The sequence below is a fragment of the Solea senegalensis genome, linkage group LG14, assembly GCF_019176455.1.
Source record: "Solea senegalensis isolate Sse05_10M linkage group LG14, IFAPA_SoseM_1, whole genome shotgun sequence".
NCBI lineage: Eukaryota > Metazoa > Chordata > Actinopteri > Pleuronectiformes > Soleidae > Solea > Solea senegalensis.
In genome coordinates this window covers 22278640-22305348 of record NC_058034.1, presented here as the reverse complement: position 1 = coordinate 22305348, position 26709 = coordinate 22278640, and the positions used below count along the sequence as shown (strand labels likewise).

Sequence of the window (26709 nt, the reverse complement as noted above, 5' to 3'; positions counted from 1 at the left end):
GCGGCTGGTATTGCTAACATTTTATTAGTCTGCAAAACGTTTTCGTCCAGGTTTTTTCTCACCCCGCAACCAGAACATCACATTTCAGACATTAGATGTAAACACAGCACAGGTGCACCCATGAGAAACAGACAACGGGGAACAAAGAACTGCAAACAAAGGTTCCTTGGTCACGTGTGTGTGTGTGTGTGTGTGTGTCTCAGTTAGAAATGGCAAAACAACAATACTTTTTGTGGAATTACACACTTCATGACTCATCTGAAAGTCTGTTCACAAAGTTAAAAGAAAACAAAACCCACACACAGACTTTGAATGAAAACATGGGGAGTGTTTCTTCCTTTTTTTCTTTTCTTTTTGGCTCAGTAGAGTAGGGAGAGACAGAGGGGTGTGGCTTCCTCCACCTCCAGCCTCCAAAAAGGAACCTCCCTTGCACTTTGTTGCAGTCTGCACCAGAGAGGCCGGGGGCCCAGGACCAGGACGCAACAGGTGGAGAGAAAGGAAGACAGACAGAGAGAGGGAGAGAAGAGGGGAGAGAGGCAGCTCCTCTACTCTCTGCAGAACCCGGCTGTTGCTCCTGCTCCTGCTGCTCCTGCTGCTGCCTCTTCCAGTCACCATGAGTTATTACGGGTCACAGCAGGGGCTGAACGTGAGCCGCAGGGCCGGCTCTAAAAGCGACTTGACCACCGGGGGGACCTACCCTTACTCCCGGAGCGAGATCTTGCAAGGAGGCGGTAATGGATACGACCAGTACATGGACGGATTCAAGTCCGTCTCCTATTCAAGGTCAAGTAAAGGAGGAATGGTCTGCACCATGCCAGGTGGGATGTCGGGCGGAATGGTCACCGGAATGTCGGGGGGCATGGTCGGGATGCCAGGTGGGATGGTCAGCACCATGCCAGGTGGAATGGTCTCCGGAATGACAGGAGGGATGGTCTCCGGAATGTCAGGCGGGATGGTCAGCGGGATGTCAGGCGGAATGTCAGGCGGAATGGTCTCCGGAATGTCAGGTGGAATGGTCAGCGGGATGTCAGGTGGAATGAGGTATGAATCCATGTTTTTGGTCACTGTCTTTGTGTTTTCCTCCCTGCCGCCTGTTGCCTGTTGTCTCGAAGCAGCTGCTTGACATTAAATATTCATCACCAAAGCCGAAAGGTCGACCCATACATTTCAGCCGATGCTGACATGCAGATATCAGGCCAATACAAATATCGACCCCCCCCCGGTCGATATGTTTGGCTATTTTTCTGCACGATTAGACCCAAAATGTTATTAATAAACAAACAAGTTAAACTTTTGTTTTCATCTTTTTTGATGGACAAAAAACAACAAAAAGTTAACGTTAAAAACAGACGCGTTTCAAAAAAATCTGACACAAAAAAAAAATTTAATAACAAGCGTGTGCTGCTGGGGTGGGACTCGATACGATATTATCACGATATTTAAGTCACAATACGATATTATCACGATATTTAAGTCACAATACGATATTATCACAATATTTAAGTCACAATACGATATTATCACGATATTTAAGTCACGATATTATCACAATATTTAAGTCACAATACGATATTATCACGATATTTAAGTCACGATATTATCACAATATTTAAGTCACAATACGATATTATCACAATATTTAAGTCACAATACGATATTATCACAATATTGCGATATACTCACACAACAGCTCCAGTGAGAGTGAGTACGATTATGCTAATCCGAAAAAGGTTGAAAGTTTATTTGTAAGATCAGTTTTGCTTGTAAGTTAACACCTGGTGTCCGATAAGCGATATATTGCCACGCAAAATAAATCGCGATATTTCACCCCACCCTTATTAATGTGCTGTGTCTCAAAGTGCAAGGGTGAATTATGTAAGTCCATTCACTACATTTGCTACATGACCATCTCTGTATTTGTTGTATGGTTATAGAATTATTGTGTGCACTGACTGCAGTCCGTCTGCATGTTCTAAAATAATGCATTAACTCACTACAACTACATTTTACTGCACCTACCGAAGGATTTATCCACTTTCTGAGAACTAAATTGTCCACACTGTCCCTGCAGCTGACACTTTGCCAAACAAGGATTTGCAGAACTTTAAGTGTAATTTGCAGGAATCCTGCAGTGACAGAGTTGACAGAGCTCTGCTCCAGTGTGCATTTGTAATTTGTTTGTTGAAGGTGTTCTCACTTTACCTAAACCTTACATTGCACAAGTGATTATACACAGAGATGGAGAAGAAGCTGCAGCGTATTTAATGTGTAAATGATTACTCTAAACTGGTTATTAACTTCGTAAGTAAGCCTTTTTCTTTTTCTCAGCTTCCCTCCCAGGAGAGAAACCCTCACTTTGATTTATGTCTCACAATGAAGTGCTAAGTTCTCTCTGTGCTGTTTAACACTCTCTCTTTGTTCCAGAGAACTTTGCTCTCACAGAGTGAAAATGTCACTGTGCAGGGAGAGCATTAAAGCTGCAGTGTGTAACTTCTGTTGTCGTTGTTGTTGATGTTATTTATTCTGCCTCTGTTTGTGTGTATACACTTGCAGCACAGGGGCGGGTGGGGTTAGGAAGCTTTTATCCCGTCAAGAAAATGAATTCGATTTTTGCACTCCTGAGACGTTTCGAGGACGCGTCTTTGCGTTTTCACTCAAACTACAGTCTGTTAGCGTTTCTGATGCCTCTGTCCGTCGAACCTTATAAATGATATCATCATTATGAAATTATAAAATCATATAATGACGAGAGTAAAGACGTGTGAGAAAGTCACACATGACATTTTGTAGTAAGGACTAAAGTCCGTGGTAAACTTCTGCACACATGCCACGGACTCTGGTATACTCGTGCGTCAGGGTCCTGTAGTATCCCACTTCACCATCGGGTGGCGGTACAAGTCTGGACTCAGGGAGTAGGACCCAGCGGAGTCAGGGTTTCTCATACAAAGTTTGACGTCTTCTTGAGACAAACAAAAGCTGCTGGATGTCCTCCTGTTGTCTCTTGTGTCATGTTCGTTGTCGTCGCGCTGGTACAACATCGTTGCCATCGGGGCACAGCCCACATTGCCCCGCCTCCCAGGTAAAGGTACTTGTTTCTTTGTTGAAACGTGAGCCTGACCCTGAGCTTTAACGCGTTGGACCAAACAGAATCGTCTCGTGATGGAAATGCGGCAAAATTGGTGAGACTGGAATGAAATGTGAGATTGAGTACACGTGCGTGTAGAGTGTTAGACATTAGATCTTTGAGGGCTTACCTGCAGTACCAGGATGGCCCATGAGGGGGCACACGTCCACGTGTTGGGAATCACTTTGGTTATTTGGGTTTAGGGCTCCAACGATGGATTCTTTTCATAATTGATTCATCTTTCAGTTATTTTTTTGCATAAAATGTCTCCAAACTTTGAAATGATGAGCTCCTTGAAGGTTTTAATGATATATTTGTTAAATGGAGCAGAAAATGAGAAAACACTCTCAGTCTGTTATTGTTAATGGTTGACGATTAATTTAGTAATTGTGGTAGGCTAATACGGGTTTCTTGTCTATTTTGTCTTTCTATGTTTTATTTCAACACATAAAAGGGATAACAGAGGAAGAGAGATATGTTTAAACATCACCCTTTCTCCATTACTATCTTGGTAAAATTGTATTTTTGTTTGTTGTATGACCCTTGCTCTGTATGTTGTGTACCATTTAAAATAAACATACTGACTTTCTTCTGCTGCCCCCTGCAGTGGTGGCTCCAACCTCAGCGTCATCCACCAGAGGGCCATGAACCTGCAGGCCCAGTGCCAGGAGTACCTGAAAAAAGCTGAATACGCCCTTCAGTCTGTGAGTCTGGATTTATCTGTGTTTTTTTTTGTTTCACAAGGAAGAAAGAAAGGATTGTCTTGCTGCCCCTCTGCTGTGAACAAAAAAGACGCAGAAAGAATGACAGAAATGTTGCTGGGTTGTAAACGGAGTTGCTGGATCAGTGAGACCTGTAACAGAAACCAGGCTGCGAAAGAAAAAGTTTAGTTTAGTTTCTCTGCTGGATCCATTTTTGGAACCAAAACCGCCTTGAGTGCTGTTTTCATGTCACTCAGTGATTTATGCCGATGTTGCACACGTTGCAACACCAGCCTCCTCAGATGCACGTTGAGCAACTTTCCCTCAATTCAGTTTTTAATATATTTGATCACATTTCTGAAATATGTGGGCGTGTGATTTATTTGCCCCGTTAGCTTTGACTCTTCCTCATAACTGTGGTTGAGGGAAATGTGTGAAATTCTGAAATAGTGCCTCAATTTCATCCTCTCCAAAGTCTTGTAATCAACAGGGATTTTAAAAAATCTGCGAAAATGTCGACCGAACCTGTGCACATCATCATTTTTATGATTACTTTATTATTAGGTATTGCATGCCTGATGAAGGTCTGGCACCAACTAATTTACCCTTGCATGTTAGAAGGTGTTTGCTCCTCCTCTCCACACATCTGTCAACGTGAAATTCCGATCGTGAAATGAGTATATTTAAGTTTTTAGCGCTGACTTTTTTATAGACAGATGTCATTTCCACTGGGAACCAGATGTTTCCTCAGCTGATTCTGTGTTCATGTCGTGCAGGGCGGCTCCTCAGGTGAGGCAGAGCAGTACATGGCCATGGCCAAAGAAACCATCGAGCAGCTGAAGAGCTTTGCACTCGACCTGAGACATATGGGACAGCCCAACGACAACGTGGTCAGGACGTAAGGACGACTCCCCCAGCCTCTCCTCTTCCTCCTCTTCTTCTTCTGATCTCCCAGTTTTTCTTAAATGTCGTCTTCTTCCCTCCCTCCCTCCCGATGTGTAGTCTGGAGCTGTGCAAAGACCAGCTGAAGGGCGTCCACATGGCAATCACAGGCTCCATGAGGAGGAGGAGCACCAGAAAAAGCTCCGGCGGCAGCTGGGAGGAGCCTGGAAGGAGCTTCCATGATGCTCTGGGCTGGATTGCGCAGCAAAAGGTGTGTGCAAGTGTTATCCCTCACAGTAACCCTAACCAGGGATTTATTTGATTTATTTGAATATTTTTGGCCAAAGAAAACACGGCCTGAGTGCACGTCGAGGTAAAAGAACTCGCAATAATTGGTGAAAAGTGGTAAAATTGTGTTGATGATCATGAAGTGCCACAAGACCTCATGATTTCATTAGAGATAAATAAACCAAATAAAGTAGAAACACATAAGAGCTAATAGACCTAAGAACACACAATAAAACATACAATAATACAATAAAATACTGTAAAAAGTATAAACAAGTCGTACAATAATGAAATCTAATTTAAGATCCTCGTTTTTCACCAGAGCTTCTTTTTCTATTTTCATTTTACATTTCATTTTGGATTATTTTCATCGTTTGGTCCAAAAATGTCAGAAAATGTTGACAAATGCGTCTCCAAAACCTTTCAAACGTCCACAAACCACAAATGAGCAAATGAGTTTGTTTTAATTACTAAAAAAACCTCCACTTTAATTAAAGCATTGATGATCATAGTACTGTAGTTTAATTTAGTAATCGATTAAGTATGGATTAACAATAATAATAATAATATATATTTAATTTTTTTTATAATGAATTCAATAATATGATCAGGGATAATCCTCCCATTTTCAAACGCACACATTTGTATTTCTGCATTTCTATCTTAATAAACCATAATAATCAAAGGTTCTTTATTGTCACGCACAAAGTAAAAATGCAACATTTATTACCAGTAATGAGATTTTTGTACCTGGTGTCAACGCAGCATGAAAATACAGTGAGTAAATTCTTGTAACATGAATAATCTACAAACAGAGTAAGAGTGACAGAAGCTCAATCTTGGACACATTTTGGGTTTTAATGAAAATCTTTAAACTGATTGCCTTTTATTTCGACTGTAAACTGCTGCTGAGCGACAGAAAGTGAAAACATGAACGTGGGAGCTCAGTGAATTCCAAACAGCCTCTTTTCAAGTTTAAACAGGCCCCTTTTTATGTGTTTTTACAGGCATCAAGTTCAAAAGGGGAAACTCTGACATTTACAGTGTTTGTTACAAAATCCCAGAAAGGACAGTCAGACATACTTTAGTCTTCTCAGGCTGCAACCGTGGAGACTTCTTTGCTCCAGCGGTTTTACAGTTTAGAGCCCTAAATAAAAACAAGTGAACTTGATAGACCTGCCCTAAAACCCTCTGACAGACTAAAAGAAACATCATCATGACTTGAACTTAATGGTTTTATTCGCAAAATACCAGACAATGAACCTCTTACAACAAAAAGGAACAATCTTGAAAGGGGGCCACAGTGGTCCGAGCACGCAAATTTAGCTGCAACTGTAGCAGTCAGGTATTTCATTATAGAGGATTAGGTTTCATCCAGTTAATAGTCGTCATTTTTCTTACTGTCATCAACAAAACACACAAAACACACAATACATGACCCTGATCCACAGTAAGCCGGTGGTTTGGGAAACCCAGTGTAGAGTCCATAGGGAGGTCTGCTGTGGTACGTTTCATTTATATCGTGATCTCACCTCCGAGGTTCTGAGAGCTCATCATCCCCTTCCAAAAAGGAAATAATGTGGGCTAAATGTTGACACTCTGGTATGAATGTGTGGTTTTTCATGTTATCATGTTCCTGCTGTATTCACTGCCGAGTTTTGGCGTTTCAGCGTCTGATCGAGACGGCTCAGTGGGGAGACGACCCCGCCGCCATCCAGCAGCAGCTCAACAGCCACCAGAACTACCACAGTTCCATCCAGAGGAGCATGGAGGTGGACCGAGCCAGGGACGACCTGGTGGGTTTCGCTTGGCTCAAAGTGGATCTGAAGTCCAAATAACCCTTACAATGCAGAACAGAACGTTTAGGAAAACAAGCCGTCTGTCACTAGGTGTCTTTAAAGTGTTAAAAGTCTGATTTTAGTCGGACTAAGACGATAATCCAGTTTTTCTTATGACTACAATCGAGCTAGTCTTAGTCGGACTAACATACCTGGATAATGTGATTCATAGTCTGATTACACCTGCATGTATACGATTAGTCTGACTTGTCCTCCCTGGCCTTTGACCCGGAAGTAGAAGGAGACTCTTTGTTTCTCTGTGACGTAAAGGTCAACAGGAAACTGATTCCACATGCACTACCTTATAGAGAGACACGGCGCCACCAGGTGGCCGGTAAAATGTAGACTTATGCAGTCTTTTCCCCCCCCCCATGTTTTGGCGAAACTCTCACCTCATGAACACATTTATTTACAGACGAACATCCTTAGCTGTCAGAATATAGATCTGTTTAACACAGACTGTACGTACGCTGTTCTTGTTTTAGTTGCTCGCAGACACAGAGTCGTGAGACACACGTGTCAGCAGTTGCGGGAGGTTTTGAGGTCACCGCGCGTGTTTTGCAGTGGTATGAAATCATCTGGAAGTTATTTGGCTCTGTAACACAACCGAACACAACTGTCAGTGTGAATCTGTTACAAGTTAACAAGCTGAGAAATACATCGCCTCCGTGACAGAGTTTATTGCTGTGACTGCATGAAGCCTATTTACTGTGAAAGCAACACCACCTGTGTGTTAATATTCATCTAACGCCGACCTACCTTACTTCCTTCCTTCCTTCCTTACTTACAATCTAATGTGTACGATGTGTAGGTGAAGAAAGGAGACAAAGGAAACCTTCACGCTCTGGAGCAGGAGTGGGACAGTCTCCAGGTGAACACAGGCAAACACTCACCGCATCATTTTTGTTTCTTCTGTATCTGCAGATTACATTTTCAGCTTCATTCTTGTATTCAATCAAACTCAATCAAAAATCTCTTCCCCAGCAAATGTCGTTCGGTCGGACGGAGCAGCTGCAGGAGCTGCTGCAGGTCCTGCAGGACATCTCCAAAGAGATCATGTGGGTGAACGACAGGGAGGAGGAGGAGCTGGTGTTCGACTGGGGAGACAAGAACATCGAGCAGTACATCCCCAGGAAGCAGGAGAGCTACTCGGTGAGTCACAACACATGAGTGACACCGTGTTTTCACACAGTTCTGATGCACGTCTGCAACTCTATGTCGTATAGGAAATCTGCTCCCTAGTGTTCAGTGTGAAGGAATCAGTTTTGAAGCCACAGAAGCAATTTGTCCCTCAAGTTTTTGATTTTTGTGATCTGGTTTAGTAGAAAATGTGTGTTCTGGTCCACAAAAATGACACTTAAACAGAAGGAAATGTGAAATAAAGGGAAAATGAATGAAATAAAAAACATATTTACTGACTGGAAAGGTTACTAAAAGTCACGCTGTGTTGAAATGACTGGACAAGTTTATATTTGACTGTAAAATGACACTGTTTAGTATTTGTTTTAATTATTTCACACAATCTTAATGACAAATCCACTGAAAAATAGCAGAGGGCAGGAGTTTTACACCATGTTGTAGATCATGGAAGTCACCTTAGGTATAAACACATTCATACTTGACTTTTCAAATGGATGCAAAGCTTCTGTTTATGGTGCCAGGTTCAAACGACGCCACAGAAATCCATGTTGCAGTCTCAGTTTCTCAGTGAAATCCTGTGAGAATATTAAAAGGCTTTTATTGATGACATTAAACTAATCTCAAAGGGGAGCAGTCATTTTTGGTGGCGGATTAGATTTTGACAGCTGCAGTAAATCGTCTGCATTCCTGTGTGTGTTTCCCCCTTCTCAGTGTCCCCGGTGATTTGAAAACATCTTTTTATTATTATTATTCAACAGAAACTGATGAGTTCCCTGGAAGCCAAAGAGAAGGACCTGAACAAACTGAAATCCAGAGTGGACACGCTCCTGAAGAACAGTCACCCCGCCTCAGAGAAGATCGAGGTGTGGACCGATCACAATGACGTGTCCTGTTTATGTGCATGCAGTTCTTGCAGAGGTCTTGTGCGTGAAAGCTTCCTGTGTTTTCCAGGCTTACCAAGACACCTTACAGACTCAGTGGAGTTGGCTCCTTCAGATCACCAAATGTATCGACACTCATCTGAAGGAGAATGCAGCTTACAGCCAGGTAACACGTTCAAACGCAATCTTTAAAGCTGCTTCAATCAGTAATATAAGAGTTTCACGAGGTCTGTTTCGTCATAAAGTTCAAATGTAAACAAATGTCTCTGACACACATTAAACCACCGTCAAATGACTTCACGCCGTGCAATTACAGCTTCAAACGACGCTCTCTGTGTTTCTCAGCTTAGCAGTGTTTAGATCCTGTGCTACGTTCTACACACTGCACACAGGAATCAAGACAGGAGGAGGCAACAGCAACGTTGTGCTAGTAAAGCGAGGCGGTTGCAAACAGGTCGACTGAAAATGCAAAGAAATGCCCACAAAAAGCTCAGAAAACCCTGATCATCAGCAGTTTGACAGGATAAACGAGCCGCTCCTCTGCTGCTGTATAATCACAAACACTCCCTCAGTCAGGCCTGATAGTTTTGCCTGACACAGCTCAGACGGAGGACAAATCATTTTCATAATTTCTGTTTACAGAAGACCAAAAAGAGGCAGAATAATAACATTAAAAAGAAAAGAATAAAGAATAGTGTGTGTGTCTCTGCAGTAAGTAAGAACAAGTTATTCACAACTAACAGTAGCCTGTAAATCTTTGAAAGTACATCTGATTTCAGCAGAATCAGTGTTAATTCTAGGTAAAGTGTCTGTCTCTGGTATAAAAACCCAGTAATCGATGATCAATAGTCAACTGTTTTGTGTTTTTTGAGGTTTAAATGGAAACATCACATGTTTTTTTGACAGTTCTTCAAAGAGGCCAACGAGACATACAGCTCTCTGCAGAAGGAGCACGAGAATGTTCGTAAGAAGTTCACTTGTGATAAGAACACGTCTCTGGAGAACCTCCTGGACCTCCTCAAGGAACTGGAGGTACAGGACTGAACTCTATTGTTTTGTACGGGATGGTTTTTAGAGATGCTCCCCTCCCAGAAAGGAATCAATTATAAATGATATTAGTGTCAGTTCCAGTCTTCCATGTGTATTTGCTTTTCCTTAACGTTTCTTTATTTAATTTCCATGTGTCCATCACCAGAGGGAGAGGGAGAGGATCATGGACAACAAGAGACAGGTTCAACACGTGGTCAACAAGTCAAAGAGCATCGTGAGACTGAAACCCAGGAACCCTGAGGAGAAGAGCAGCAGCCACCTCATCGTCAAGGCTCTGTGTGACTTCAAACAAGACCAGGTCAGTTTCCTGATCATGGCGATGATGGTGATGTCACATCCTCCAACAGAAACCAGGGAAATGAAGATGAAGATGTGTCATGTAGAGCCGGATGCAGATATCTGGGTTTTTTTTGCTCCACAGAAATTGATCCATAAGGGCGACGAGGCCATTCTGAAGGACAACAGTCAGCGCAGCAAGTGGCACGTGACTGGCCCTGGAGGACTGGACATGTTGGTGCCGTCCGTGTGTCTGATCATACCTCCACCCAATCCTCTCTGTGTCAGCCTGGCTAACAAGTACGTCGTCCGCTTTAGAGAAGCGATTTTTGGTCACGAGTAAAGGTTTAAACTTGATCTCTGTGTCGTCCAAAGGAACGATCAGTACTACGAGGCCATCCTGTCCATCTGGAATCAGCTGTACATCAATGTCAAGAGTCTCATCGCCTGGCAGTTCTGTCTCATGGATATCAAACGCATCAAGTCCCTCACCATGTCCATGGTCAGTGTGAAGTTATCAGGTGTCACGTCTCACACACTTTCTACCTGATGACCCACTTTTTAAAGACAAAGGCAAACTATGACCATCCAAATCACAATATAAATCATGACAAGAGCAAATATGTAAAATATGCAAACATGTGGCTTAGTTTATCTCCGCACTGTTAGCGAATAATACAGTTTATCATATAAATTAGATTTTATTTATTATATATAATAGTTGAGAGTTTAGAATCAAGCATAATCAAACAGTTGTATCCAAACGTGCAGGTTCCTGATCTTCCCTGTATAATTTAACCTCCATGTTTGGGGACCCAAAAACATATCCCCCACGACCCATTTGTGAGTCCTGACCCAGTCTTTGGGAACCACTGATCTACAGTGCAATATTTAGCACAAATACAAGACAACTGAAGTGTACTTTTCTGTATCAGTAACAGTCTGACGCTGTTCAAAAATCACTGGATTAGACATCGGAATAAAGAAAAACATACAGTCCAGTATAATATTTGTGATATTGTTGTCGTGTCTGAGTCGTCACAAGCCAAATGTTTCTCTGATGGTGAAACAAGGCTGTTAGTTGTTAAACATGATGTGTGTGTGTGTGTTCAGCTGATCAAGATGCGCCCTGAAGAGTATCACCAAATTATCAAGAGCCTGGAGTCTCACTACGAGGAGTTCAAACGGACGTCCCACGGCTCGCAGATGTTTGTCGACGACGACAAGAGGAGCATCGAGAACCAGTTCTCTGAGGCCCAGACCCACTACAACCAGCTGGTGGTGCAGCTGCCGACGTACAGTGAGTATCACAGACAACAGGAGGAAGCGCCAGCAGCTTTTAACTTCAGTGTAATAGTGTTATGTCAAGACAAAAGGCCTCATCTTCATTTCTAGACCGGGACCAGTTTGCGACCCGGTCCGACCAAGGGCCTTTCTGTGTGGAGTTGTTCTCTCCGTGTGTGCGTGGGTTTTCTCTCGGTTCTCCGGTTAGCCGGACGTTGACCGTGAATGTGAGAGTGAATGGTTGTTCCTCTCTGAGAAGAGCAGGGGTTTGTTTCGGTCATTCATGTTTCCTCCTGTAATAATAACCCTAAAAACAGATCTTGTGTCTCCACTCAGTCGTACAATATCAGCAAGAAGAAGCAAGACAAGCGGCCGACCAGCAAAATCAGCTGATCATAATACAGCAGCAGCAGCAGCAAGATGCCGCCGACGCGGAGGCCAGGAGGCTGGAGGAAGAAAGATACAGGGCGGAGCGGAAGAGGTTGGCGGAGAAGAAAGTGACCACAAAGAAAGAGCATGTGATCAAGAAGGAGGTGGTGAAAGTGAACAAGACGGAGCCGGCGAAGAGGAAAGTGCTGTCGCCCAGTCCCTCGTCGAGCCGCAGCTTATCAGAGCTGCACGCCCTGAGACTGAGGCTGGAGGAGACCGAGGGTTCGCTGAGTCAGCATGTCCACATCTGTCTGGGAGAGGAGGGCATGCACGACTGCGGCCTCAGAATCACAAAGTTAGAGGTAGAACTAGCCGTAACGTCACATTTAAACACACCAAACATTCCCTTATATCACTCTGCATGTTTATTTATGTGGGTTTTTTGGGGGTTTTTTTTAGACGACGCAGAGCGACATTGACGCAATTCGCCAGGAGTTCTTACATCTGAGGGAACAAATCCTGAGGGAACTGGAGGGCATGAGTGATCCAGATAAAGCCCAGTTCCTCCGCAGCGAGCTCAGCATCATCGACCAAAGACTGGGCGGCCTGGAGGGCAGCTCTTCTGCTTACCTGCAGAGGTAACAACAAGCAGACAACCTCACATTGTGATCTCCTCACCGTGACCTCACATCACACACATAATACAGTTCTTTGATCACTTGATATTTGAAAGTGTTTTTTTTTTTAAATAAAAAAGGAAACAGTGTTGCCTTTTAGAAGATGCAAATGCTAATCTCATTCATTTGTCTATTCTAGCTTTAAATTAACCCTTAGTGCTCATGCGGTACAGATCTGTGCCGCCGGCGCACCCTTGGTATATCGCCCTGGGAATAATACACAACTCCTTATATGGACATCCTGGGGGGGAGGGGGTGTTTATAGGTCGCATCTTCAGGCTTTACAAAATGTGTTTTTTTACTTTTACGTTGTTGAGTCAAAGTTATGATTAACTTTATATCGGGAGTTGCAATAATTGAGTAGACGTCACAAAATAGACTTTTTGTGAATAAAAACGAGCCAAGCAAATTTTGAATTGTGACATATTTCACAAACTTTTTGCTCAGGTGTGTTTATCTAGTCGGTGAAATTGCCTATAGGTTGTGCTGGAAAAAAGGCTATAAGACACATTCTTATAACACAATAATGGGAAAAAGCCGCCTAAATGCTCTGTGTTCTCTCAGAAAACGTCAGTATACATAAATGTTGTCATTGCTGTGTCGCCCACAAATTAACGTTTAACATTTATCTCCTGGCGCTTTCAGGCTGCGGGCTCTCAGGGACATGCTGGAGAGCGTGGCACGAGCCGAGGACATCGTGAAAGTCCACGAAGCGAGACTGACGGAGAAAGAGACCGCGTCTCTGTCCCCGAGTGAGGTGGAGGATTATATTCTGGCCCTGAAGGTATTGTGTGACATTTTTAAACAACACAAACACAAATCACATGTGAAAACTGCCCTCTGGTGGCCAAATCCGCTTCATTCAACATCAAATTTTCCCAATAAAAATTGATCTGAATCAGAAAATAGATTGTTCTTTTTTAAGCCACTGTTGATATTTGCTCTTTATTCCACCGCTGTGGCGTCTGTTGACTCATGTCTTTGTGTGTGTGTGCTTTAATGAGTACAGAACGTTAAAGCAGAGTTGGATCAGAAGAAGGATCTTCTGACCTCCATGGAGGCGGAGCTTTCCAACGTCAACCACTGGAATGGCCAGGTGGGCGGAGCCTTCCACAGGTGTGACATGGTGATGTCAAAGTACAGAGAGCAGGTGGGACTGCTCTCAGATCGCTGGAGACGGATCCAGGGACAGATGGACACCAGGTACGTCCCTCATTGTGGTCGCACAGTTAAGTACTTCCTGTGGCTTCATTCGAGCATCTATTAGAATTGTACGGGCTTCCACGCATCCTGTATCAAAATGTGCAGTTTGATCGGGAATGGTGTGCTGTGACTTTTTTAAGCGTTTCGAGTAACCATGGCGACAACAATCGCAAAAAACGTAATAATTTCCACAAACACATGAATGGGAAAGATGTGGTTATTTATTTTATCATGACAAAACTAATTTTGTCATGATAAAGTGACTCATAGTTTAGATATTCTTGGAGTAGTGGATCAGTAAGTAAGTAAGTAAGTAAGTAAGTCAGGGTCAGATCGGGACCGAAATCTGGCCAATTATCCTGCAGTGTGAGACGGACTTAAATGAAAGTCTATTACATAAGGGGAAACAGCCTCCCTGTCTCTACTAAAGCGTTGTTGTTCTCTTGTGAATGTCATCAGACTCCAGGATCTGCAGCTGTATCTGCCTCAGCTTCAACACTACAAAAAGAGCAGCTCGTCCCTCAGTGAATGGATCGATGCCACGCGCAAAAAGCAGGACGTCCTGCAGTCCACCAAGATAGACAGCGTCCACACACTGAAACAGCACATCACCAACCAGAAGGTTGGCTTGTTTTCCTGCTGCTCTTTATCCTCGTCTGTTAAAAATCACCTGACATCTTTTGTGTATCGTTGCTATCTTTTTGAAGGAGCTGAACTCAGAAATTAAAGCGAGGAGGGAGGTGTTGGAGAGCGTGCTGAAGGACAACGAGGCCTGTGTGAACTCCGTCAAGGTGAGGATGCTTTGATTTGAGTTGTTGTTTCATGGACAGTTTTGTTCATGTGAACGTCCGTCGGCTTTCGTTTGGTACAGATTTTGCACGTTAAAGACACTCGTAATCGTACGCTGTAAAGGTGCAGGTCTCTGGAAATGTAACCAGCTATTGATTTTGGGATGTTTTTGAATCAGTCAACCTCCAGTGATCCATTTTAACCATAACTTAGAGAATTCATGCACTATTTATAAATGTTTTTATTTAATATCTCCACCAAGGAGTTTGTGATTTTGCTGGTGCTTGTCTGTGTGAGCAACATAAATCAAAAATGACATTTCTGCAGACATACTGTAGGTTATGGCCCAAGGAAGAACTTATTATACAAATCTGGCTCTAGGATTATATAAAAAACTACTGTCTCACAACTCCTCTTATAGGTCTATGTTAAAGTGTGTAGTTGATCAGAATCTTGTCCCATTTCTAAGATGTTTTATTCCTTCCGTTGGTGGAGGTTTGTAGAAGTGTTTTAAAAGGAATTAAGGAATAAATGATAAATCTGGTCAGACATGGATTAAAACTGCAGTATAACTGGTTGGAGGTAATTCTTGTTTGTTTTTTTTAAAGGATTATGAAATGTACCTGGCCTCTTACACATCTGGTTTAGAGACTTTGCTCAACATCCCCATCAAGAGGACGATGTTGAGATCCCCAACAATGGATCTCAGTCAGGAGGTAAAAATGAATAAAAGAAAAGAAATACTGGTTTCTGCTTTAGTCTTGTGGGGTTAAAAGAGGAGATTAAAAGGGGGTGGAGTCAATGCAGATTATTTATGAATTATGAATCTTTGAGTTTTGCACTGCTTGTCTTCCAGGCGACACAACTCCAGACCCGCTACATGGAGCTGCTGACCCAGTCTGGTGACTATTATCGCTTCTTGGGAGATTTGCTCAAAAACATGGAGGAGCTAAAGGTGCTGTGGACAGTTGTGCTTTCAAATATTTGCTTCTTATTGGTGTCTTTTTAAATTTGAACAGTAATCTGTCCAGGGCAGAGGTCTCAAACTCATGTACTCATAAATATGTTTTTTATTTGTGAACTAATGACCATTTTATGCAAATGAAAAAAGGACTTTTAATTGCTTGTGGAGACAAAGCCACGGTTTCCGTCGGTTCTCAATCACATTTTAACTTTTCTCACATATTTAAGACCAGGATCTTTCCTGCTTTGTTTCAGTGTCACCAGATGTTTTTCCTCAGAAGTTAACAGATAAAAGTAGCCTGAATTAAAGTAGATCTAGTAGATGTTACCAGATGTTTGTTGATGAGGTGATAATGAGTCAGTGTTGTGTTTGTTGACCCAAGGGGCTAAAAATAAAGAAAGTATACTATAAAGATACTCTTATATACTCTACTACTCATACTCTAGATGTTGGTTGATTCCATGAAGTTGATTCAATTTTAATCAGTTATTTAAAGGAGATGCATGTAAGAAATGTATTGTATGTTGACATAAAAAATACTATAATGTTGTCAGAGATGAAGAAAACAAGTTAAAATGGTTAAAATCTATTTGCATATCTTAAGTATTGTGTTTTAATTGAATAATTTTGTTCAAATATCCTTGAGTACATTTCCTAAAGTCACCTTTTGCATTTGTCTTACTTCCAGATGCGTAACACCAGGATTGACTTGTTGGAGGAGGAGCTTCGTCTTCTGAGGGAAGACATCCAAGACCGCAATAGCAAGAACAAATCACTGGAAGATGCTGTTGCCCGGTACCAGCTGGAGCTGTCCCAGTCCCAGAACCAGCTACTGTCCATGGAGGAGGTGAAAAGGCACACGGCTCTGCAGACCAGCGCCACCAAGGAAAGCCTTGATTCCACTCACAACCAGCTGGCAGACCTCAACGATCAGGTGGCACGACTCAACTACCTGCTTGAGGAAGAAAAAATGAAGAGGAGGCTGGCAGAGGAGCGCTACTCCCAGCAGAAGGAGGAGTTTGAATCAGTGCTGAGGAAGAGGCAGAAGGAGTTAGAAACAGTCAGCTGGTCCAAGGTGGAGATGGAGAAGAGTGTGGTCGGTAAGGATAACGAGATTGAGCAGTTGCGGCGGCAGCTGGCTGACGAGGCAGCGAGAAATAAGGAGCTGCAGAGAGAGATGTCAAAGGTAAGGAGCCAATGCAGCAATGAGATCAGTAACCTAAAGCTGAGCTACGAATCCCAGATCCATGTGAGTCGCACAGACGTTCAGAAACTTGCAACTCAGAGGGAGGAGGATACAGCTGAGCTCCAGCTGCAGTGTGAAAGGGTGGAGGCAGAGAGGAGGGATTTGGAGGAGGAGCTCAGGAGGCTCAGGATGTCTCTCAGCCAAACTGAGGAGCAGAAACTTAGGGCAGAGGAGGAAACTCACAGTCAGCGTATTGTCATCACGGAGGAAGGGCGTAGGAGGAGAGAGCTGGAAAGTCAAGTGGAGGAGCTGATGAGGCAGAGTGACCAGGACAGCAACCAGTACAAAGAAGAGCTGGCTGAGGTCATGAACGCCCTGCAGGAGAAGAGCGAGCAGCTGGCCTATGTCACACATAGTCTAGAGGAGGAGACGCGCAGGAGAAAAAACATAGAGGAAGGGCAAGTTGTACTTGAACAGAGTCTGACTCAGTTGCAGGTCAAGTTAACGAATTCATCAATAACTGCAACGCAGGTGAAGGAGTTTGAGGTGGAGCTTGAGACGACACGTTTAGAGCTGGAGAGGGAACGGAAGGAGAGAAGCAGAGTAGAACAAAACGTGAGCAGGTTACAGGGACGCATCAAGGACCTTCAGACCGTGAGAGATGAGCTGGAGAGCCAGGTGGAGAATCTGAGGATGACCATCCAGGAGGAAGTGGCTAGAAGAAGTCACGCAGAAGCAGAGCTGGAAAAAACAACCATGACAATGACAGAGTACACAAGCACTATCTGTGCACTCCGCCAGAGTCAAGAGCAGGCCAGCACGTCAGGAAAGAGAGGTGAAGAAGAGCGACGCATGTTGCAGGAGGAGCTGGAGAGAAGCCTGAAGCAAAGCAATACCTACGCAGAGCGCGCGACACAGCTGGGTGCTGAGCTGAAGGCTCTGCAGCAACAACTACTGCAGGAGCAGACCAGAGTCACAGAGGCAAACCTCAGGAATGAAGGACTTTACAGAACTATTGAAGAGAAGATTGAAGCCCTGAATGTGAACTCTGCTGAGTTTCGAAGGCTTAAGGAGGAGACAGAACTACAGACCAAACACAGGCTGAGGCTGGAGGAGGAGCTCAGGACAGCACGACATGAACATGAGAAACTCATGAGATCTAAACAGGGGAGTGATGACGAGCTGTCCTCCCAGATCACTGCCTTGGACCTGCAGCTTCAGGCCAGTGAGCGCAGCAACAAAGAGTACCGTAACTTGATCTCCGAGCTCTCCTCGGAGAGGGAGAAACTCAAGCTGGAGACAGAGAGGTTTCAAAAGCAGGCCACTGAGGTACATAGACGTTTAGTGCTTAGTCCTGGAGTGTTCCCGTCTTTCCAAACCCAAGCGCTGTTTTGGAACAATCAACTTGTAATCGCTGTAGCCAAATTTGTGCTTGCATGCTAGATAGATGCTGTAGATGTGTCGATGCCTGATTTACACACATACATGTATATGTATGTGCTTTGCATGTCAATCAGTTGCATGCAAACATCATCAGTGTCACCCTGCCTACTGACCTTCTGACCTTCTGACCTTCTGGCCTACTGAGCTCCGCAACCCTTTGTCCTCCTCCATACCCACAGTGTGTAGAGATGTGCTTTGTTTTTTTGTGCCCAGTATAATCATTGACTTACTATCTGTCTGTCTGTCTGTCTGTCTATCTATCTAGCTATCTATCTATATTTTACTGTATCAAATTTCCTCCCTACCCCAAGCATTTAAATATAACAGTAATAGTCGGTCTGTTTACTTTGTAGTTGCTGTGATCAAAGTCGTTACTCTACAGGATTGGGAAGAAAACATAACTATATACTTTTACTTCCCAGTCTTGTAAGCTGTTGTCTTGTTTTCATGTGTTTTTTGGGGTGGGGTTATTACCAGTCTGCACAAATCTTCATAAAAATGCACACACACCATTTATATTTGATCATAAATTAGTTTTACATTTTACAGTTTACAATGTGAACCACATTGTACTGTAAGTAAAAAAAAGAGTTACAGCAAAAGCTTGCGATGTCACTTTTGTCCCACAATGGGGAGTTACATTACACAATTCTGTGTAATCATCATTCTGATTATGATAAGTTTATTATTTGAGGATCCAGGGCAGTCGTATGGCCAGTGGAAGAGAATTGGACTTGTAACCGGAGGGTCGCTCCCCATTGTTTGTGTTCACTACTGGTGCGTAAAAAGGATGGGTGCAAAGGTCAAACTCAATTTCACTAATTGGTGTGTGTGCAAATTAAATAAATGATTTACCTGCAGAATCACGGATTCCTTTATGTACAATGCAAAAATTACAGTTGAAACAATGTAACCTGTGTTGACTAACATTTTGTCATTTTGTTGACTTTTATCTGCTTCTCTGTTTTCATTTCAGATGACAGCCATGGTGCAGTCCACTCAGTCACAGTACAGTGAGATTGTTAAGGAGAGAGATGCTCTGTTGCTGAAATTTCAGTATTCTGAAAAGGACAAAGATAGCTCCCAAATGCTGGAGGAGGAACTCGCTCGTATTAAACTGTCCCTAGATTCTGAGCTCCGCAATAAACAACATCTACAGGAGGAGAACGAAAGGGTGAAGAGAGATTTAACTTACTGGAAGGACCAGTATGAAAGCAAACAGAGCCTGATGAGACAACACGACACAGACAAGGAGCATATGGAGAGAGAAAATTACTCTTTAAAAAGTGAAATTGACAGGCTGATGAGGGAACTCCGGGAACTTGAGGAGACAAATAAAAGCAGGGTGGCAGCCATTCAGAAAGAACTGCAAGAAGTGACCACTGTCAGAAAAACCATGGAGAATGAGCTTAAAAGTGTTAGAGAGCCACCAACTTTGGATGCGTCGACTGTGACTTTTGATGGAGTCCGCAAGCCAGTCACAGCAAAGCAGCTGCTTGACTGTGGTGTATTAGACAAACCAATATTTAACCAGCTTGTGAAAGGGCATAAGACTGTCCCTGAGGTGTCTGAGGACAAAAAAGTCAGTCTTAAAGGGACGGGCCCAATTGCTGGTGTGGTCGTTGAAGGTCCAAAAGGTCCAGGTTCCATTAGTGGACCGTGCTTCAAAATGACTTTCACTGAAGCAAAGGCACAAAATCTCCTGCCGCCAGACAGTGTTGCCCTGCTCCTGGATGCTCAGGCTGCTACCGGCCACATCATTGATCCGAGGTCTAATCAAAAGTTGACTGTTGAAGAGGCGTGTAATCAGGGTGTAGTTGATGAAGAGGACAGGGAGAGGTTGTCAGCAGCAGAAGCTGCAGCTGTAGGGTATAGAGGTCCTGGCACAGGCAAACCCCTTTCAGTATTTCAGGCCATGAAGAAAGGACTGATTGACAAGAACACAACATTGCGTCTGCTACAAGCCCAGGAGTCTGTGGGGGGCATTCTAGATCCCATAGTCAGTGTGTTCCTTCCAAAAGACATGGCCATGGAGCGTGATCTATTTGATGATGACATAGATCGTGCTTTGAATAAAAAACCTAAGCTCTACCTGGACCCAGAGAGTGAGGAGGGTGTAACTTATATGTCAATGAAGAGGAAATGTAAGGTAGAGCTAAACACAGGTCTTCTGCTTCTTCCCGTTTCTGCCGCAACAGACCCCTCCAAACTTGTCTTTGATGGTGTCCGAAAAACTGTCACAGCCAAACAGCTGCATGATTGTGGTGTCTTGGACAAGCCAACATTTAAAGATCTCATAAATGGCAAGAAAGCTGTAGAAGAGGTGTCTGTAGACAAAAGTGTCATTCTAAAGGGGACTGGACCCATTGCTGGGATTGTAGTGGGGAGTTATGGCAAAATGTCATTATCAGAAGCTAAGAAACAAATGTTTCTTCCTGTTGATTGTGCAGATTTGCTTCTAGAAGCCCAGGCTGCCACAGGCCACATCATAGACCCCATAAACAATCAGAAGCTGACAGTTGATGAGGCATGCACCAGAGGGGTGGTTGATATTAGAGATCGAGACAAATTATTGGCAGCAGAGGCTGCTGCTGTAGGATACAAGGAGTCTACCAAACCCAAGCCTCTGTCTGTGTTTGAGGCGATTAAGAAGGGGCTAATTGATAAGAAAACTGGACTCCGCCATCTGCAAGCCCAGGAGTCAGTTGGTGGAATTTTAGATCCCAATCTTAGCGTGTTCCTACCAAAAGACATTGCAATTAAGCGCAACCTTTTAGATGAAAACCTCCACTATGCGCTAAACAGGAATTCTACTTGTTTTCTTGACCCAGAAACTGAGCAAGAGGTCAGTTATGGAGCATTGAAAAAAATATGCAAAACAGAACCACACACAGGTTTACTACTTTTGCCAGTGACTGAGAAGCTCGACCCTTCCCAACTCATATTTGATGGTGTACGCAAGTCAGTAACAGCACAACAGTTGCTTGATTGTGGAGTCCTGGACAAACGAACATTCAACCAGCTAATAAAGGGTGAGAAAACAGTCCCAGAGGTGTCTGTGGATAAGAAGATCTTTCTAAAAGGGACAGGATCGATTGCTGGTGTGGCAGCTGGTCCTCTAGGGAAGATGTTGTTATCAGAGGCAAAGAAACAGATGCTCATGCCCACAGATAGTGCAGATTTGCTCCTGGATGCTCAGGCGGCCACAGGCCACATAATAGACACCACAACCAATCAGAAGTTGACAGTAGAGGAAGCATGTGCCATAGGAGTGGTCGACAATAGGGATCGAGATAGACTCTTGGTAGCTGAGGCTGCTGCTGTAGGGTACCGTGATCCAACCACAGGTAAGCCTCTTTCTGTGTCTGAGGCGATCAAGAAGGGATTAATTGACAAGAAGACTGGGCTTCGCCTGCTGCAGGCCCAAGAGTCTGCAGGGGGCATTCTAGATCCCAACCTCAGTGTATTCCTCCCTAGAGAAACTGCTATAAAGCGCAAACTTTTGGATACAGACCTATGTTATGGACTAGACCATAGTGCTAAGTATTATGTTGACCCAGACACTGAGTGTGATGTTAGCTATGGGGCGTTAAAGAAAAAATCCAAAACAGAGTCACACACAGGCTTGATTCTTCTGCCAATCATAGAGAGGAAGGACCCCTCTAAACTAATGTTTGAAGGAGTCCGAAAGCCAGTCTCAGCAAAGCAGTTGTTCGATTGTGGAGTCCTTGACAAGCCAACATTTAACCAGCTAATGAAAGGGGAGAAAACTGTTCAAATGGTTTCGCGTGAAAAGATGGTCTACTTGAAGGGCACTGGAGCAATTTCTGGGGTGGTAGCTGGGAATCAAGGTAAATTGTCATTGGTAGAAGCAAAAAAACAAAACCTTATGCCTGACGATAGTGCATATCTGTTGTTGGAAGCCCAGGCTGCTACAGGCTACATCATTGACCCAAAGACTAACCAGAAGCTGACAGTAGAGGAGGCTTGTGCTAAGGGAGTAGTGGACATCAGAGACAGACAGAGGTTATTGGTAGCAGAGGCTGCAGCTGTGGGATACGATCATCCTAGCTCAGACAGGCCTCTCTCAGTATATGAGGCCATGAAGAAGGGAATAATCGACAGGAAAACTGCACTACGCTACCTACAGGCCCAGGAGTCGGTGGGTGGAATTTTAGATCCCATCCTAAGTGTCTTCCTTCCAAAAGAAATTGCTATGAAACGCAATCTTTTAGATGAAACTCTCTGTCACGCTTTAAAACTGAATCCTGCTTGTTACCTTGACCCAGAACCTGAGCACGATGTCAGTTATGGAGTTTTGAAGGGAAGATGCATGAAAGAGTCTAACACTGGCTTACAATTTCTGCAAATCTCTGAACATTTTGACCCCTCCAAGTTAGTCTTTGATGGTGTCCGTAAGACAGTCACAGCAGAGCAGTTGCTTGAAAGCGGGATCTTAGATAAGTCAACATTCCACCAACTAATAAAAGGGGAAAAATCTGTCCAAGAGGTGTCTGTTGATAAAAAGCTCTTTTTGAAGGGGACTGGGTCAATTGCTGGTGTTGCAAGTGGACCTTCAAACAAAATGTCCTTGTCAGAGGCAAAGAAGAAAAAAGTCATGAATTCTAATTGTGCTGACATGCTACTTGATGCTCAGGCAGCTACTGGCCACATCATTGACCCCAAAACAAATCAGAAACTAACAGTAAAAGAAGCATGTGCCAAGGGACTTGTGGCGAAAGAGGATGAATCTAGGTTGTTTGCATTTGAAGCTGCAGCAATAGGTTACAGAGGCCCAAATACATCCAAGGTTTTGTCAGCAGGCCAGGCCCTAAGGATCGGATTAATTGACAAGGACACAACACTACGTATACTTCAGGCTCAGGAGTCTGTAGGGGGGATTTTGGATCCCGCTCTTAGTGTATTTATACCCAAAGACATTGCTTTGGGTCAGGGTCTCATAGATGAGGCCCTATACCATGCCTTAAATCAGTGTCCTAAATGCTATTTGGACCCAGCCACCCAACAAGCAACTACCTATGTATCTCTGAAGAAACAATGCAAAGTTGATCCAACTACAGGTCTCTTGTTTCTTCCTGAACCTAAAAAGCCCTTAACTGTACAGGGGCTCAGAGGCCAGGTGTCAGTCAAAGATCTGGTAGATGCAAATCTGCTGGAAGTGTCTGTAATGGACCAACTAAGTGAGGGCAGATTGACAAGCCAGGAAATCGAAAACCGCCTGCGCTCTTACCTGAGAGGATCTACCTGCATAGCAGGAGTTTATGATGAGGCCAGCGATAAAGTGATGCCTATCTATCAAGCCATGAAAGATAAACTGTTGCGACCTGGGACCACTCTAGAACTGCTTGAGGCCCAAGCTGCCTCTGGCTTTATAGTCGATCCTGTCAACAACCTGTTTTTGACTGTTAGTGATGCCTATAATAAAAGACTCTTTGGGCCAGAGTTTAAAACTAGTTTGTTAGCTGCAGAGAGGGCTGTGACTGGTTACAAACTGCCCGGAACAGACAAGATTATCTCCCTGTTTGGGGCTATAGAGAGAGGTCTAGTGGAAAAGGGCCATGGCATCCGTTTACTTGAGGCTCAGATTGCCAGTGGCGGTATCATTGACCCTGAACATAGCCATCGCATCGATGTGAATGTTGCCTACAAGAGAGGTTACTTTGATGAAAACATGAACAAGATCCTTACCGATGAGAGTGATGATTCCAAAGGTTTCTTTGACCCGAACACAGAGGAAAACTTAACTTATCTGGAGCTGAAGAAACGCTGTATCACAGATAAGAACACTGGCCTGATTCTTTTGCCTATTATAGACCAGAAAAAGTTAGAGTCAACTCAGCAAAACACTCGGAGAAAGAGGAGGGTGGTAATCGTGGACCCAGAAACAAATAAAGAGATGACAATACGTGAAGCATATAACAAGGGGTATATTGACCATGATACCTTCCTGGAACTATCCGAGCAGGAGTGTGAATGGGAGGAGATCACCATCACTGCTCCAGATGGTTCGAAACGGTTTGTTATCATTGACAAGAAGGCTGGAATACAGTATGACATTGATGATCTCCTTGAAAAAGGAGTAATTAATAAGTCAGATATTGATAAGTACCGCTCCAATAACATCACCCTCACTCAATTAGCAGATATCGTCACTGATCAAACCAGACATGGCTGTTCATTAGCATCAAGGGCATCAGCAGCTTCAGTTACATCTTCAGTGATGTCATCATTAACTTCAAGAAAATCAGAATCATCAGGTCCATCTTCAGTGATGTCATCATCAACCTTTAGAACATCAGAATCCTCAGGTCCATCTTCAGTGATGTCATCATCAACCTTTAGAACATCAGAATCCTCAGGTCAGTCATCAGGAATATCATCATCATCAGTTGTGCAACGACCTTTGTCGCCTACTCTTGCCAAAATGACCACAACAAGAACCACCACTATCACAGAGCGGAGTGCCACAGTCAGCAGTGCTACCCAAGACTTTCCTGACTCCCTTAAGCAAACATCCAGTGTGTCTATCACTCTTGCGTCTCCTGTTGAGGCAGTGGGGGAACAGGAACCTGTGGGTGCCATCTTTGACACAGAAAATGTTGAGAAGATCTCCATCATGGAAGCTCTAAATCGTGGTCTGGTGGATTCCATCACAGCCCAGAGACTGTTGGAAGCCCAAGCATGCACTGGAGGTATTGTCAATCCTGCAAATGGTCAAAGGGTGGGCATCCAAGAGGCTTCCCGTCTTGGCATAATAAGTGATGACATGGCCTCTAACCTTAAGCCTGCACAGAAAGCCTACTTTGGCTTTGAGGATGTAAAAACAAGGAGGAAAATGTCTGTTGCTGAAGCCTTGAAGGAGATGTGGCTGCCATATGAGGCAGGACAGAGGTTCATGGAGTTTCAGTTTGTGACAGGGGGGCTGTATGACCCAGAAGCTGACTGTAGAAGATCTATTGAAGATGCTTTGAAACTGGGCTGGCTGGATATGAGATCACTCCAGAAGCTCCAAGACATCAGACACCACTCAAAGATCCTTACTTGCCCCAAGAGCAAACTCAAGATCTCCTACAAGGAGGCTCTGGATAATTGCATGGTGGAGGAAAGCAGCGGGGTGAAGATGCTCCAGGCATCATCTGTGTCTTCAAGAGGAATTAGCAGTCCATACAATGTCTCCTCAGCCCCAGGATCCACCACAGGCTCGAGAAGCGGTTCAAGGCGAACCTCCCGCAGAAGCAGCATGGACCTGGGTTCCTCCTCCTCGCTATCTGCTCACTATAGTCATACTAGCTTCACCAGCTATACCAGCAAATAAAGTTCTGCAGGATGCATGCATGAATTTCAATTTATTTGAAAATAATTGAGTTAATGAAAGAAAAGTGTGTGATGTGTTAAGGAGAAGAATGCAAAATTAACATTTTTAGGTTTTAGTTTTGGTATTGCTGTGCCTTTAAAGTGCTAATTCAAATGATGCTACCAATGTATTTTGTGAAAAGGGACGAAGTATTACTGCAAATTAGTGACAATGGAAAATGGAGTGTATGTTATTTGAATTTAAATGGGCTTTAAACTAAAGGCCAAATGCTTACATACACAAATGTCATGTATATTTTTAGAATCTTTATTCAATGTAACTGCTTTTTTTTCAAGGCCTTGTATTGGTAACATACGGTTAGGGAGGCATGTTTACATTTATTTGCTAAAAAAAGCCTGTTTTTTGTGAGGGTATTGCATGGTTGGGTTGCATATATGAGCTACTATACTTAACTTACTCTACTTTGAATGTCAATCATTGGTTTCTTGCATTTTAGTAATTCCAGTTTTGTAACATTTTGCATTTCGCAATAAAAACTAACCCTTGAGTTTCAATTCATGTCCTGTCCTTCTTCATACACAGTTTCATATGTAATTATTCCTCAGTTCAGGTAGTTGCTTTAAGAGCCCACAGCTTGAAGAGTCTTTTACAGAATAATTACTGGGGGAATTGAATTGAATTGGACCAAAGTTCTTGATAATAATTCAACAAAACCTTTTCTCACACCAAATCTGATATTTATGGTCACTCAGCATCATTTCCCTCTGGTTAATGGCGAGAAAGTTTATCCTGAGTTTAGTAAATGAAATAATAATAGTAATAACAATGATACATTTCTAACATTTCTATGCCAAGTGAGGGAAGAAAGTGTGCTGCAACAAATGTATAACATGAAGTGTACAGTAAAATCTCAATCCCAGTTTACAGTACGCAGTATGTTTAATCTCTTTCAGTTGCTCAAAACAAAAAGAACAATATATTCTTATAATAATGTAAAAATCACAGTCATGGGTGATGGACACACACAGTAACAACCTTGTTACAAAAGTGGCACGCCAGGATTAGTACGACTTTTCAATACTGAACCTTGATAAAATTCAAATTTTAATCTCAACCTATCTTTCAACCTATTTAGTCTCACAATTATGACTTTTTATTTCATAATTTTGTTTAATTTATCCTCTAGTATTGACTTATCCCATATTTTTTCAATACCGATCCGTTAAATATAACTTTATATCACAATACTGAACTTTTTTATCGCATAACTATAACTCT

General features: G+C 43.2%; 1 protein-coding gene across 3 annotated transcripts; it reads left to right on the top strand.

Annotated features, from left to right (window-relative positions):
• Positions 1–452: 452 nt before the first annotated feature.
• LOC122780747 (desmoplakin) lies at positions 453–25985 on the top strand. 3 transcript variants are annotated; one of them, XM_044043972.1, is made up of 25 exons: positions 453–1041; positions 3732–3828; positions 4602–4723; positions 4828–4978; positions 6666–6791; positions 7645–7704; positions 7818–7985; positions 8732–8836; positions 8925–9020; positions 9761–9886; positions 10050–10202; positions 10326–10480; positions 10556–10682; positions 11294–11480; positions 11801–12195; positions 12293–12471; positions 13156–13294; positions 13520–13713; positions 14173–14335; positions 14421–14504; positions 15111–15218; positions 15359–15457; positions 16155–17981; positions 19072–24373; positions 24425–25985. In XM_044043972.1, the coding sequence occupies exons 1-25, from the start codon at positions 614–616 to the stop codon at positions 25429–25431; spliced, it is 11598 nt and encodes a 3865-aa protein (XP_043899907.1). In that variant the 5' UTR covers positions 453–613; the 3' UTR covers positions 25432–25985. The 3 variants fall into 3 exon arrangements, with proteins under 3 accessions (XP_043899907.1, XP_043899908.1, XP_043899906.1); XM_044043973.1 differs by having other exon boundaries at positions 16155–16652; positions 19072–25985; XM_044043971.1 differs by having other exon boundaries at positions 19072–25985.
• The last annotated feature ends 724 nt before the right edge of the window (positions 25986–26709 follow it).

Excerpts from the sequence above, each read along its gene's own strand:
- LOC122780747 (XM_044043971.1), top strand. The coding sequence starts at position 614 with ATGAGTTATTACGGGTCACAGCAGGGGCTGAACGTGAGCCGCAGGGCC. Across the intron at positions 4,979-6,665 it reads GCTGGATTGCGCAGCAAAAG|CGTCTGATCGAGACGGCTCA; the intron begins GTGTGTGCAAGT and ends TTGGCGTTTCAG. Across the intron at positions 11,481-11,800 it reads GGTGCAGCTGCCGACGTACA|TCGTACAATATCAGCAAGAA; the intron begins GTGAGTATCACA and ends GTCTCCACTCAG.